Genomic DNA, 13032 nt, shown 5'->3' with positions numbered 1-13032 from the left:
CTAGTCCCACCACGATACACATCCCGTACCGGCCGCTTGGCACGACGCGTAAATGGCATACGGAGGAGTCCGATTGGTCTTCTGGGCCTCATCCTCTTCAGGATCTCTTGTAGTAGAATTATCGGTTCGAGGCTTGATATTGTAAAAAGCTTCCTCTTCAACCCGAAACCGGATCCGTTCGTTGAGATCTATGAACAACTCATTCTCGTCATCGGGTTTCCAACACCATGCTCTTTCCACGCCTTTGAACTCACAGTTTTCGAATAGCATCTCTTTGCGTATAAAGATTTCATCGAAAAAATCAAGTTTCACTTTGATTCCTTCCACGTTACAATCAGTCACAACCCCTTCCAACAACTCACCGATGAATGGCTTCCACACGATCATGCGGAAGGTGATCTCGACGTGCGACCCACCATCTCCAGGCCTGAGGAGCCCTTCTTTGATGTCTTCGATGTCCCATATACTTATGGCAAGTCCGACGTTGTGGATGATTTTGTTGCTGTACTTTTTGTGTATTTCATTGGTAAGTGCCTGGTGGATGGGTACGTTGAAGGTATGCGGCGGAAGGCGTATTAGGTCCGAGAGTTTTGTAAGAATGAACATGTGGAAGATGTTATGAAGTGTGATGAAGATAATTTGTGCGCGATGCGATTCTGAATCTGGCTCCACCACAGAGACCAATGAGTTTAATAGGAATTGGTACAAGAGGTGTTCATCGCCAGTTTTTGGCAATCCGCCTAACAGAAATGTCTAAAAGTTTGTACGGAACTAAATCACACACTTCGTTCCTCGCTTTTCCAGTTCGGTATAACTCTGATGTACCATCTAAGAAACAGGAAGCCCCAATCCAACAGAGCGATTGGAAGCAAATCAACCAGTTTATTCCCGGAGAAAAGACCCAGACCGACTCGCTCAGTGACAGAATGCCCAAGTTCCCGCTCGGCAAGGAAAACGTGCCGACGTTGCTCCCTCGTCCAGGAATACCTAAAGTGGGCAAGAATGTCACCTTCAGACAAGTGATAAATATCCTTAAGAACAAGACGGAGCCCGAGCTCATCTACGAAAATGAACCACATAGACTATACTTTTTGATCTGCGTTTGCTTTGGAGCCACTCTCTTGATATACTCGATAGTGTTGGGAGAATGGGCTATTTTCCAGGCCACCAAGGACTTCAATGAGAACACAGAAGAAAAGAACGATGTGATACGCAAACGGGAATGGGTGCTTTCGTTGTTGAAGAACCTGGTGTACAGTGTGATCACCTTGGCCGCTGCGTACTATATCTTTACGTTCCCATCTCGGTTGGTCAGAAGAATGTGGTACTTACCAGGACCAGTTGAGCATGTCAAGTTCACCACCTATCCCCTTGTTCCCGGTAGATCCACCCCCGTGGTAACCTTGCCATTAGAAGCATTAGAGAGAAAACATAAAGCCCGGGTTTGGACTGGAAGAGGATTCTACGGTACAAGTGATGCTTCGTTCTTCTTTTTTGTGTTGCAGGAAGTGAAAAATGGAAAAACTGTCAAGAACTGGGTGGTTGACAGAAAGGGATTCTTTTGGAGTGATGGGAGAGTTTTTGACTACATTTTTGGGAAAGAAACAATTGCTGAAGCTGAAGCAGGGGTTCCATATGATGAGCAGGTGGGTATTATCAATAGAGAATTGAAGAAGAAAAAGCAGAAGTTAAGAAAGGAACAAGGGATCTTTTATGGCTTGAAATTTCAAGGAGAGGAGATGAAGAAAGATGCTCGTAGGCTTATGGGGAAAGATGATTTGAAAAAATTAAAGTAAGATTAGAATCAATACTTGTACATAGTTTAACATCAGTGAAGTATTCTGCAGAAGATGCATGTATTTAGATAATCCACGAACTAACAAATGTCGCGGGCTCAGGAGGGGAACTGCTGGTACAGGGTTGGGACAGAGTCGTACATGACCCGATGTCGTGTAGACTTGGTTGCTGGGCCCAGGCGGGTAACAGGGTCGTGTGCCCCTCACAACAAATCGCCGCTGGTGGGCCTCAACTCGCAGAGACGGCTCGACGCATACAGCACATCGCCCGCGCAACTGCCTTGTTAGACGGGGTTTCAAACTCCTAAAAGAGGCAGTGTAGTGTCGTTACCACCAAACAAACCCCTTTTACCCAAATGTCGTCACACTCCGTCGCAATTTCATCCCTTGAATGAAAATCCAAAATCCTCAATTTTTCAAATCTATCAGGAAGTTAAACAATCCCTGGACACCAGTTGTATAAATTAACCAACAGCAGGATACTGGTTATCTTATAGTTAATTTTTCAGCTATACCCATACCCATTCGTATTATTGTTGCTTCTGCGTTCTACGTTTGCCCTCCTCCCAAGAAATCAAATCGAAATATAAACACATTTCGTTTTCGTTTGGTGGCGGCTACTAGTAATTATTTGCAGAATCGGGAATTCCCCAACACATTTGTTGATTTACCATACCTCATTTGTTCATAATGGCCATCTCCGAGATGAAGATGAGAAAGAATGAGTTGGAAGACATAACAAACACCAGCAAGAGCAAACTAAGCTTTGTTAAGCTTGAAAAGAAGGAAAAGCCTAAAGCCGTGACTTTTGAAAACTACTTGCTCACCCCTAAAGACGAGGACTACTACGATGATGACGAGGAGGATCTTGTTCCCCAACATGAGGAACCAAAGCTTGAACAAGCTATGACGCCCGTGGAAGAACCTGAAGTTAATGAAAGTCAAGACCTCGATAGGAACCCCGATTACATAGCATTGACGTCGTCTTTGCGGTTACTCAAATCAAACAAAGACAAGATATCCAACGAAATCGTCGAGTTGTCACAGCTCCTGGAATTTTTCAAGCAATGCCAGGATGAGAAAGAGATTATGAAGTTCTTGAACAAGCTTCTCACCAACAAATTGAACTTACCAAAGCAAAACAAGATCTTGAAGTGCCCCATGATCAAGATCTCCAAATACGAACCCCAGCCTTTGAAGTTGAACCTTAATGAGAAGCCGTTGTTTAAGACGTTGAATTTGTTCAACAACAGTTGATTTTGATTTTATGGAGTTATGATGATTTGCTTTTGATTTAGTTAATGTAAATAGTGTAATTTAGATTTAGGTCGTACGTACCAAAATGAAGAAAAAACCGCAACTACCTATTAGCTACAACTTGATTTCCTTCTTGTCTTCATCCTCTGAATCTGTCACCATAAACGCATCACTGTTAAGAGGGACATTCGTAGTGCCTTCATTCCAGTCGTTGGTTTTCCGCTTGGGCAACACAGGTCCTTTATCATCGTTATCATCCAAACTGATTTTCTGGTGGAAGTCATTGGATATAATCTGAGGATCTTCATCAAACTTCCTGGTATTCCGCTGAGCACTCGAACCTCCCAAAGCTCCAAAGAGTTTGGGAGGATCACTGCTCTTCTTAGACTGAGTTTCGTTGCCGTCAAACCTCTTGGTCAAACCACTGACCCATCCGTTCAACGTCGTACGAGCTTCTTCAATACCTTGAGTAAAGGTTTCTTTGATCTGATCAAACTCGTCAGGCGAGTCATCATCACTGTGTTGCAATTTTCGACGCTGGGCTTCTTTTTGGCGTCTTCTGCTTCGTCTCTCTTCCAACTCAAACTCTTTCTGCAACTTTCTTGCCAACGCCTCATCGTCAGTTTCTGTCACCGGAACCTTGGTGCTAGAAGCTGATAAAGAAGAGCCTTCGTAAGCTGGAACACCAGCAGCGGGAATTTCCGGTTCTTCAATTGTTTCGTCGGATATGTAGAGCAACGCATTAAAGGACGTATCCAAGTTACCTTGACTAGCAATCAATACCCCGGTAATGATTCTGTCATCAAGCATTGGAAATGCTTCCTTCAAGTTGGTTTTAATCGCCGTGATCGGTGATACCGGTCTGGGTGGTGCTGGAGGAGGTGCTTCGTCTTCTTCCACTTCAACCTCTTCTTCTTTGGTGGACTCTTCAGGTTTGGTAGATACATCGGGAGTTGTCAGTTTTGACTCGATTGCAGCCGCTGTTTCGGGTTCAGTGGGAGTGGATACTGCTGCACCATCGTCTCCCAACTCAATTGGATCGTTTGGGACCACTTTTAACTGTTTACTGCTCATTCTTATTGGGTGGTAGAATGCGTGATGATGTTTCGCTCCTTAAAAGAGCGCGAACTTATGCTCGTCTGAATTCCCTCCACAAATGTACACCACCGGTCATGATAGAGATGCATTTTCTCGACTTGGAAAACAACTCAGTGACATCCACCTGAGCCAACTATCGACACAGCTTTCAGTGTTCCAATCTGCACTCATAAATTTTGCCAACGAGCACGGTGAAGATATCAAACAAAACCTCGAGTTTCGTTCCAAGTTTACTGAATTGTGCTCACTGGTGGGACTTGATCCACTCGAACTCAGCATATATACAAATTCCAAAGACGACAAGCGTAACAACAACTTTTATATCAGTCTATCGGTACGAATCGTCGAGGTGTGTCAGGAGACCCGAGACTTGAATGGGGGGCTAATTTCATTCAAAGAGCTTCTTCCTCAATTGCAGAACAACGTCAATTTGCATTCTAAAATAACCGACACAGATGTGACGAAGGCCTTGGAGGTTCTTGCACGGTTAGGCAACGGGTACGAGGTGCTTACTATCCATGGTAAAAATTGGTTGAAGTTTTCTTTGGCTTCCACCTCCAGTAGTGGGTTTACGACCGACCAACGGAAGGTTTATGAGGTGTGTACTTTCATGGGAGGGCAAGTGTCGTACCGGTTGTTGCGAGACAATTACGGGTGGGACAAGATCCGATGCAAAACGGTGTTGGATGAGATGATTATGAATGGGTTTTTGTGGGTGGACAATCAGGGGGTGAATGGAGAGTTGCATTTTTGGGAGCCATCGTGGATCAGCAGTTGATTTGAGGGCCTGGATGGTTATGAAATATGAGTGACGAATAATAAACAATATAATTATTGTTCTAATAGACAACTGACATTAGAAGTGTCTGTATTATCAAGTGATTTAGATGAAGTATCTACTGTTACTCTATACTCTCTACCTGCTCCAACTTCCGTCTCTTACGTTTGTCCTTGTGTCTCTCGTTCACCGCTTCAAATGTCTCTCCAAACTCCCTCTCAAGCACTGGAACATATGTCTTGAAGTTCCGGCCCCTTCCATCTCCTACGTTGATCACTCCAGAATCGGAAGAATATACCAATTTGTCTTCATCTTTGACGACCGTTTGTTTCATAATTTTATTCACCTGTGCCTTCAACTGGTAGTCCAACACTTGTCCATTCAATTTTGCGTACTCCCTCGAGTTCTTGAAGAAGGATCGTTTGAAATCAGAGGGAACCAACCATTCCATCTCAGGATATACGCAGTCATACAAGATTAAGGGCACATCATTTGCCAACTCGTAGTTGGGTTTACTGGGATACTTTTCAACATCAAACAAATTATCAATTAACGACATTTGTTCATGCCCTTGTCCAATAGACAATATTACTGCTACCATATACCGCACCTGGTGCCACAAGAAGGCAGACCCCTTCAAGTCTAACATGACAAACTCATCATCCCACGGGATTATTTGTGAGTGGTAGATTTCTCGTCTGTAGTTGGTGATTTGCTTAGAACCATCAATTTTGCAGAAGTTTCTAAAGTCGTGGGATCCTTTGTATTTGGCAGCAGCAGCTTGTAACAAGTCCAAATCCAATCCTTCTTTTGCAATGAGGTATCTATAGTGTCTATACTCACAGCTGAACCGAGCGTCGAACTTTGGAGGAGGCCGAAGGCTAATGGCTGTCACCCGGATATCGGGTGGTAATATCGAGTTCAAAATGAAAATATAGGGAATCTCTTTATCATCATTTGACTGGAGTTGTTGGTCCTCTGGAGAAAAGTCCGACCGCACACGCAATGAGATAACCTGGTTCATCGCACTAACGCCCTTGTCTGTTCTACCACACCGGCTGAAATCGCAGCATCCTGGCTCAGCATCCTTCACCAACTTGGCAGTTGCAAGAGCTTTGAGAATCTGCTCTTCCACGGTGGGGAGTGGCGTGTCCTCGAACTGAAACGCTAAACCGTTGTAGTTCCAACCAAGATATGCAAACCGAATTGCCACAAACCGCGTGTGGTACTTGGAGAAATCGAACTTCTTAGTCTTCTTCTTGGTGTTGGTCTTTTCTACTTTGGGCTCATCTTCATTAGTAGCCTCCAACTCTCGAAGCTTGTCAATGAGCTGTTGTTTGCTCCACCCTTCGTATCCCTTTGGCGTGGACATTGATGCTGAAACTGTTTCTTTGCTCCACAAACTGCGAAATACCCTTCTCATCATGTTGTAGAAATGTGCTGATACCTCATCGCAAAAGTGCGCATCGTTTTCTAATACTGCAACAGACCATGGAGAAGAAGAAAGGATCTTTATCTTGGGACAAACTCCAAGGTCAGCTTCACCCATGGCTCTATGATGCAGTAATTTCACTAGGTTTCCAATCTATGACTCCAGTTCAAGCCTCAACTATCCCATTGTTATCGGGATCAAAGGATGTCGTGGTTGAGTCTGTCACAGGCTCAGGAAAGACTTTAGCGTTCACCGTGCCAGTCCTTCAGAAAATCTCAAAGTTGCTTTATGACGAGCAGATCATATTGAAGAAGGGTCATTTTTTCGCTGTGGTATTGTCCCCCACTAGAGAGTTGGCAAGTCAAATACAAGCTGTTTTTGACTCCCTCATCGCATATTTGCCTGAAGATAAGCCTGCCATCAAGACTCAGTTACTTATTGGTTCAATCGGAACTGTGAGAGAAGATTTGCAGAAATTTGTCAAGACGAGTCCTCAGATCTTAATTGCCACTCCAGGGAGGTTTTTGGACTTTATCTCGTCTACTAATGTGAGAACCAACTCTACTGAAATTGTTATCTTGGACGAGGCTGATAAGCTATTGGACATTTCCTTTGGCAAAGATGTTGTCAGTGTGTTGCAAAGGCTCCCGAAACAGAGAAGAACCGGGCTTTTCTCTGCCACCTTGTCGGCTGCTGGTGATAGTATTTTCAAAGCAGGGATGACAAATCCTGTGAAAGTCACAGTCAAAGGGTCTACCTCATCATTGAACAGTTCCGCTCCCAAGTCCTTGAATTTGAGCTATATGCTTATTAACCCTGAGAAAAAGATAACAACTATGTTAAAGCTTCTTCATGATTATAAATTCAAAAAGTGCATCGTTTACTTTCCAACTTGCACATCGGTTAAATACTTTTATTTGACGTTCAAATCCCTACTTCCCCCAGATTTCACCGCAAAATTCCACTCCTTACATGGTCAGTTGACTAGTAAGTCAAGGTTGAAGACACTTGGGAACTTTGTTGATGCCGACACGTCTGAGTTCAAACACGTTCTTATGACCACCGATGTCGCGGCAAGAGGAATCGATATTCCTGATGTGGATCTTGTCATCCAAATAGAGCCTCCCATGGATCCTGATGTATTCTTACACAGATGTGGACGAACTGGTCGAGCCAATAAGGTTGGGCGTGCAATCACCTTTCTTAATAATGAAAATAGTCATGAGGTTGAGTTTGTGGACTACATGGAGGTTAAAGGTATTACTCTCAATGAGTTACCAGCAATTTATGATAACAATCATGCTCAGTTTGCTTCTAAAATGAGAGGCTTTCTCTTAAAGGACAGAGGAGTCCACGAGTTGGCCATCAAATCATATGTTGGCTTTATCAAATATTACAGTAAGCATGTCGCATCTTCTATCTTTCGATTATCGCTTCTTGATTATATTGGAATAGCCAAGGCATACGGACTTCTTCGTCTCCCCAAGATGCCTGAAACCAGGTATATCCCAATTGAACAAATGCCCGAAGATGGATGGCTTGGGGAGAAGATTGATATGAACAAGTATGCCTATGCTGATAGCCAAAAGGAAAAAGTTCGACTTGCAACCATGGAGGCCGATAACCTCAAACGTATTGAAGACTCTAAAAGAAGGAAAGAATTGAAAGTCAAAAATGAAGCGTGGTCAAAGAAAGTGGATCTGAAGGAGACAAAGCAAGATAGACGAGAGAAGAGTAAAAAGAAGAGAGAAGCAATAGAAAAACAACTTATGGAGGAATCTTCCAGCGACAACGAAGAAGCTGAAATCGATTGGAAGGAGGTTGTGAGAGAAAACAAGAGGCACAAGAGTAACGTTCAAGTACAAGGGTCTTTTGATGACTTGTAGTATTATAGCATAATGAATATTCAACTAATCTTGTACCGGTTACTAATTGATCGTATGCCGTCAAACACTAACATATTATCTAAGGGAATATATTGAGACGTGCACAACTTAAGCACCTCTTGTGAAGCAATGCCTCCTATAAGACTTGCCGTGTTAATGTAGTTGGTAGTATTATGACAGAGGATCTCTTTGAATGTGTTCATGATGGACGTGGAAATTTCACTATGGTCAACTTTAAATTTCTTAGTGAATAGCTGGGTGAACACTTCTAAGTCATGGGGACAGGGTACCCGATGGACTTCATTGATGAATTCGTTGAATGTGAGAAGTCCATAGTATATGGCGAGTGTATTGGCATTGGAGTTGGAGTCTTCAAAACCATTTGAACTCTCCTTCACTAGACTCTCAATGAGCTCTGGGCTCGAAAGGTTACCTGATCCTTCTGCTACATGGAGGGTTTGAATGTTCTTACAGAATACACTCACCAGATCCAATTCCAGCAGTGTGAGATCTCTTTTAAGAAGAATTTTGGTAGCTTCAACCAACTCTCGTTTGTCTTTATCTGCCTTTTCTCTGTACAACCTCTGCAATCTCACATAGTTCTTTGTGTCCGAAGCCATATCAGGAAGAGACCCCGACAATGGGATCTGCTGAGAAACATCAACAAACTGCTTGAGGGCTTTGATAAGAACCCAGAATAATGGAGTGTCATTTCCCACGGTTTCTCCCGGAACTTTTGGATTGTTGAAGAGCTGGTGTAGCTCAGACAGAACTGAAGTTCGCCTATAGGCTCTGGAAATGGTTTCAATTGCTTCGATGAAGTTTGTTTCAAAATCCATATTGCGTGCCATCAACAGTACGAGTCTTCTAAACTCTTTCTTCTCGTTGGTGTTTCTTGGTGCGGGAGATTCATGATGTGAACGCCAATTCTCCAATGCATTGATAAGTATCACCACCGATGGGATATGTGCGTGGTCTGTATCATCCAATGCATCCCAATTAAAGCTATGAGCATATTCTAATAACTCTGGCCATGGCTTGTCGACTCTCAAGTCATATAGGTTATTGGCATGGGTATCAATTACAGTAACTTCTTTAGTAATCAAGTGTACTGTTCCATAATACCCAACCGTGTTGACTAAAAGCAAGGGAATCTCAAGTTCAAACAAAAGGTCCTTGATCTGGATCAACCGCTCAGAGGCAACATAGTCAGTTATGACGACTATATTGAATTGACTCCAAAACCCATCTTCAAGAGAATGGAGAGGTCGCGTAACAAAGTGTCCATTGCTGTCTTGGTTCAACTCGCCCAAGTACTTACACATGGCCTCACTTCGGGGCCGGCCCGTGTCTGTGCGAGTCATGAAGAAGTTATTGGCCACATCCGCATCTGTAGTCACAGAATCATCCACTATTGTAAAGTCTCCGATTCCTGGAAGAACCAAGTTTTTTAGCACCTCAGAGCCGGTACTAGTGGCATTGACCAAGCACACATGGCAGTCCTCAAGACGGGATTGCCCAGAAGTGGCCCAAAGCCGTAATTGCCGATCGTACTTGTTACTTTTCTCCTTGGTGGCAGTCATGTTAGCACAAACCGAAAACTGCGAATGCGAAATAATTTCGGGTTTTCATGAATTAACCTACATCATTACACACTTATTACCTCCAAACACTTCGGAGTATCTTTCTTGATCTCTATCTCTCAACTTTTGTTTAACCTCCTTGGGGAACATTCTCTGCATCATCTGCATGGTTTCCATGTCGAGGTTGCTCCCATCTGCCAATGAAACGGCCTTTTCGTATCGACATATGGGACAGTCGAACTTATCTTCGTGCTTCATTTTCACCAAACACCGCACACAGAAAAGGTGGCCACACTCCAACTTGATGGGTTTAAAAGCTATTTCCAAGCAAATGGGGCAAGTATAATCCTCGAGTTGCGGAACTATTTGCAACAAAGAAGTTTGAATAATATAGCAGATGGACTGACTCAAAGACTTACCCGTGAAAAATACATGGTCATCGGAGATGAGTTTGGGAAGCCGGGACTTAACGTTGAGAGATGTCTGCTTGTCGAACTTCTTCAAGATCTTTCTGAAAGCGGTGGTGTTGATAGACTGGAACTGAAGCACTTTCAAGAGATATTCGTTGACATGAAGAAACTTTGTGAATGCTCGAAGAGACTTCTTATTCTTGAATTGGTCAAGGATTCGAGATTTGGTTACTATCTCGTTGTACTTATTGAGGTTGTTTTTCACCAAGGTCAAGGATTTCTCTGATGCTTGATAAGTAGAATCGTTGTACTTGAAGTAGATCTCGTTATCTAAGAACAACCTGAATAGCTCTCTCCAGGTATATATATCTGACTTCTTCACAGACTCATTTCTGGACAACTCATGAAGGGTCTCGGCTACATTTTGGATCTCTTGGATCATTTTGTCTTCCTCCTGCTTCTTGAACTTATCCAAGTTATTCAACTCTTGGTTCAACATTGAAAAGAACTTGGTATCAGAGTTGAGCCGTATGGAAATCTGATATTTCTTTCCCGATGAACCTGCGGTGCTTGGAAGCTGTTGCACAGACGTTTTTGATATTAATACGTTCTCTTCGATGCTATTGTTTTCATCATCCTCGCTATCCTCATCTTTCATGTCGTTGTCAGAGAACCCGTGAACAATCTGCTCCAAGTTGCTTCGCAACACCTGGATACTGGTGTTGATATAGTCGTCTGTTAGCTCAGCATTGTAGTCAACAACGATTTTTAATGACGGTATGACCTTAGAGTCTTTTGTCTTCTTTAGCACATACTGGGCAACCACCGGATTGGAGGCAGTCGTTTCGTCTTGATTGACTTCCACGTGATCTAAAAGAACTTTGAGAGTATTTTGCTCAAGACCTAAAAGGTTTAGTTCTTCTACCACGCGGGCAATACACTTTTTGAGTGCTTTGTACTGGATAGCTGCCTCAATCCAATCATCGGGAATTTCGTCCTCCACAAGGGTTTGTTCAAATACTTTAGCAAACTTCATAGAAACTTATTAATATTTTTAATATTGCTGGACAAGGCTAAAGGCTATATGTCACCTGGCATGCTACTTGGAGGAAAATGTGATGTTGTAATGAGTAAAGGCCTTTCAGAATATTTTTTGATGCGATGTTCGTAGCGCACGTTTTGTGGGACCGACACAAAAGGCGAATAAGTATTGACATTTAGGGAAACGAAAAAAAGTACCGAGCAGTTGGGGCAAGGAAGAACACTAGGAATAGATTGACGAATGAAGAGTACTGGAGTACTAATGGCCTGCTTTTGAAGAATTCTAGAATAACAATTGACATTTGGCTGCAAATTGCGAAACATAAAAGCCTTTTGCATCCTGAGTGAAGAGATGTATCTTCTTCAAAGTCTGCAAAACCACCACAGTTTCAGCAAACAATCCACAATACGATAATGGGTTTTATTCACGCCGAATACCAAATAACCACATATCTCCCCCGTTGTTCAATCGTACAGCGACGCTCGCGCCAAGCCCCACCACCCAGTGGTGGGCCGACCCGCCTCCCGCCGCCATTGCCCGCGAAAATTCTAGAAGTCGCACCTGCCAGGCCAAAAGTGCCCTCACAATCTCAAGTTTCTCTCAACATATATCACCATGGACTTTGAATTAGAACCAACTTTGGAGTCAATAATCAACCAGGATACCCTCAAATGGGTGTTTGTCGGTGGTAAAGGTGGTGTTGGTAAAACCACCACCTCATCTTCCGTCGCCGTCCAGTTGGCACTCAAGTACCCACAAGATCAGTTCTTATTAATTTCTACCGATCCTGCTCATAACTTGTCCGATGCCTTCTGCCAAAAGTTTAACAAGAATGCCACCCCAGTAGAAGGGTTACCCAACTTGTCGTGTATGGAAATCGACCCCGAAGCTGCCATGTCGGACTTACAACAACAAGCAGCTCAATATAATAATGATCCTAATGATCCATTGAAGTCTATGATGAGTGACTTGACTGGTTCTATCCCTGGAATCGATGAGGCTTTGTCGTTCATGGAGGTTTTGAAACACATCAAGAACCAGAAGGAAAACGCCGAATCGCCTGATTCCAACACCATTAGCTACAAGACAATTATATTCGATACAGCTCCCACCGGCCACACCTTACGGTTTCTTCAATTACCTGCCACGTTGGAGAAGTTGTTGGGTAAGTTCCAGGATTTAAGTGGTAAGTTAGGTCCCATGATGAGCATGTTGGGTGCTGGCCAGCAACAGGATGTGTTTGGCAAATTGAATGAATTGCAGAAAAATGTCAGTGAGGTGAACGAACAGTTTACCAACGCCGATTTGACCACATTTGTGTGTGTGTGTATTTCTGAGTTCTTGTCTTTATATGAAACGGAAAGAATGATTCAAGAATTAATGAGCTACAACATGGACGTTAATTCGATTGTGGTGAACCAATTGTTATTTGCTGAAGATGATGAAAATTGTAAACGGTGCCAGTCGAGATGGAAAATGCAAAAGAAGTACTTGGATCAGATGTCCGAATTGTATGAAGACTATCACTTAGTCAAAATGCCATTATTGGGAACGGAAATCAGAGGGGTTGAAAACTTAAAACGGTTCTCTAAGTACTTATTGACTCCTTATGACCCTAAAGCTGATGGTCACTTGGTGTACGACATCGAAGAGCAGTAATCTTATATAGCGTATATGTTTATGCCACACACGACCGCACCACCAACCCGCACCAAATGCTTCAAATGCGACTAAAACAATTGGCCAAGCC

At 43.2% G+C, this 13032-nt stretch overlaps 10 protein-coding genes across 10 annotated transcripts; 5 read left to right on the top strand and 5 right to left on the bottom strand. All coding sequences in view use genetic code 12, as the record gives it.

Annotated features, from left to right (window-relative positions):
- On the bottom strand, positions 1 to 606 carry rpc25 (DNA-directed RNA polymerase III complex subunit Rpc25; the record flags this gene model as incomplete). The annotated part of the gene is made up of 1 exon (XM_006689513.1): positions 1 to 606. One exon carries the CDS (start codon positions 604 to 606, stop codon positions 1 to 3), a length of 606 nt encoding a protein of 201 aa, XP_006689576.1.
- A 143-nt stretch (positions 607 to 749) lies between these two features.
- PSN45_001876 (uncharacterized protein) lies at positions 750 to 1796 on the top strand (the record flags this gene model as incomplete). The annotated part of the gene is made up of 1 exon (XM_006689514.2): positions 750 to 1796. The coding sequence occupies one exon, from the start codon at positions 750 to 752 to the stop codon at positions 1794 to 1796; it is 1047 nt and encodes a 348-aa protein (XP_006689577.2).
- A 690-nt stretch (positions 1797 to 2486) lies between these two features.
- Positions 2487 to 3053, top strand: PSN45_001875 (uncharacterized protein; the record flags this gene model as incomplete). Its single annotated transcript, XM_006689515.1, has 1 exon — positions 2487 to 3053. The coding sequence occupies one exon, from the start codon at positions 2487 to 2489 to the stop codon at positions 3051 to 3053; it is 567 nt and encodes a 188-aa protein (XP_006689578.1).
- A 114-nt stretch (positions 3054 to 3167) lies between these two features.
- CUE5 (ubiquitin-binding protein cue5) lies at positions 3168 to 4127 on the bottom strand (the record flags this gene model as incomplete). Its single annotated transcript, XM_006690266.1, has 1 exon — positions 3168 to 4127. One exon carries the CDS (start codon positions 4125 to 4127, stop codon positions 3168 to 3170), a length of 960 nt encoding a protein of 319 aa, XP_006690329.1.
- Positions 4128 to 4209: 82 nt separating this feature from the next.
- Positions 4210 to 4929, top strand: dot2 (ESCRT II complex subunit Dot2; the record flags this gene model as incomplete). Its single annotated transcript, XM_006689516.2, has 1 exon — positions 4210 to 4929. The coding sequence occupies one exon, from the start codon at positions 4210 to 4212 to the stop codon at positions 4927 to 4929; it is 720 nt and encodes a 239-aa protein (XP_006689579.1).
- A 124-nt stretch (positions 4930 to 5053) lies between these two features.
- Positions 5054 to 6301, bottom strand: DEG1 (pseudouridine synthase deg1; the record flags this gene model as incomplete). Its single annotated transcript, XM_006689517.2, has 1 exon — positions 5054 to 6301. The coding sequence occupies one exon, from the start codon at positions 6299 to 6301 to the stop codon at positions 5054 to 5056; it is 1248 nt and encodes a 415-aa protein (XP_006689580.1).
- Positions 6302 to 6420: 119 nt separating this feature from the next.
- Positions 6421 to 8247, top strand: SPB4 (ATP-dependent rRNA helicase spb4; the record flags this gene model as incomplete). Its single annotated transcript, XM_006689518.2, has 1 exon — positions 6421 to 8247. The coding sequence occupies one exon, from the start codon at positions 6421 to 6423 to the stop codon at positions 8245 to 8247; it is 1827 nt and encodes a 608-aa protein (XP_006689581.1).
- Positions 8248 to 8267: 20 nt separating this feature from the next.
- Positions 8268 to 9830, bottom strand: PSN45_001870 (uncharacterized protein; the record flags this gene model as incomplete). The annotated part of the gene is made up of 1 exon (XM_006689519.1): positions 8268 to 9830. One exon carries the CDS (start codon positions 9828 to 9830, stop codon positions 8268 to 8270), a length of 1563 nt encoding a protein of 520 aa, XP_006689582.1.
- A 57-nt stretch (positions 9831 to 9887) lies between these two features.
- On the bottom strand, positions 9888 to 11276 carry PSN45_001869 (RING-type E3 ubiquitin transferase; the record flags this gene model as incomplete). The annotated part of the gene is made up of 1 exon (XM_006689521.1): positions 9888 to 11276. The coding sequence occupies one exon, from the start codon at positions 11274 to 11276 to the stop codon at positions 9888 to 9890; it is 1389 nt and encodes a 462-aa protein (XP_006689584.1).
- A 621-nt stretch (positions 11277 to 11897) lies between these two features.
- GET3 (Golgi to ER traffic- protein) lies at positions 11898 to 12941 on the top strand (the record flags this gene model as incomplete). The annotated part of the gene is made up of 1 exon (XM_006689522.2): positions 11898 to 12941. One exon carries the CDS (start codon positions 11898 to 11900, stop codon positions 12939 to 12941), a length of 1044 nt encoding a protein of 347 aa, XP_006689585.1.
- Between the last annotated feature and the right edge of the window lie 91 nt (positions 12942 to 13032).

This window comes from Yamadazyma tenuis, chromosome 2 (genome assembly GCF_029203305.1).
Source record: "Yamadazyma tenuis chromosome 2, complete sequence".
NCBI lineage: Eukaryota > Fungi > Ascomycota > Pichiomycetes > Serinales > Debaryomycetaceae > Yamadazyma > Yamadazyma tenuis.
Note: the sequence above shows the minus strand (reverse complement) of the source record. Positions and strands in the feature narration are given on the sequence as shown.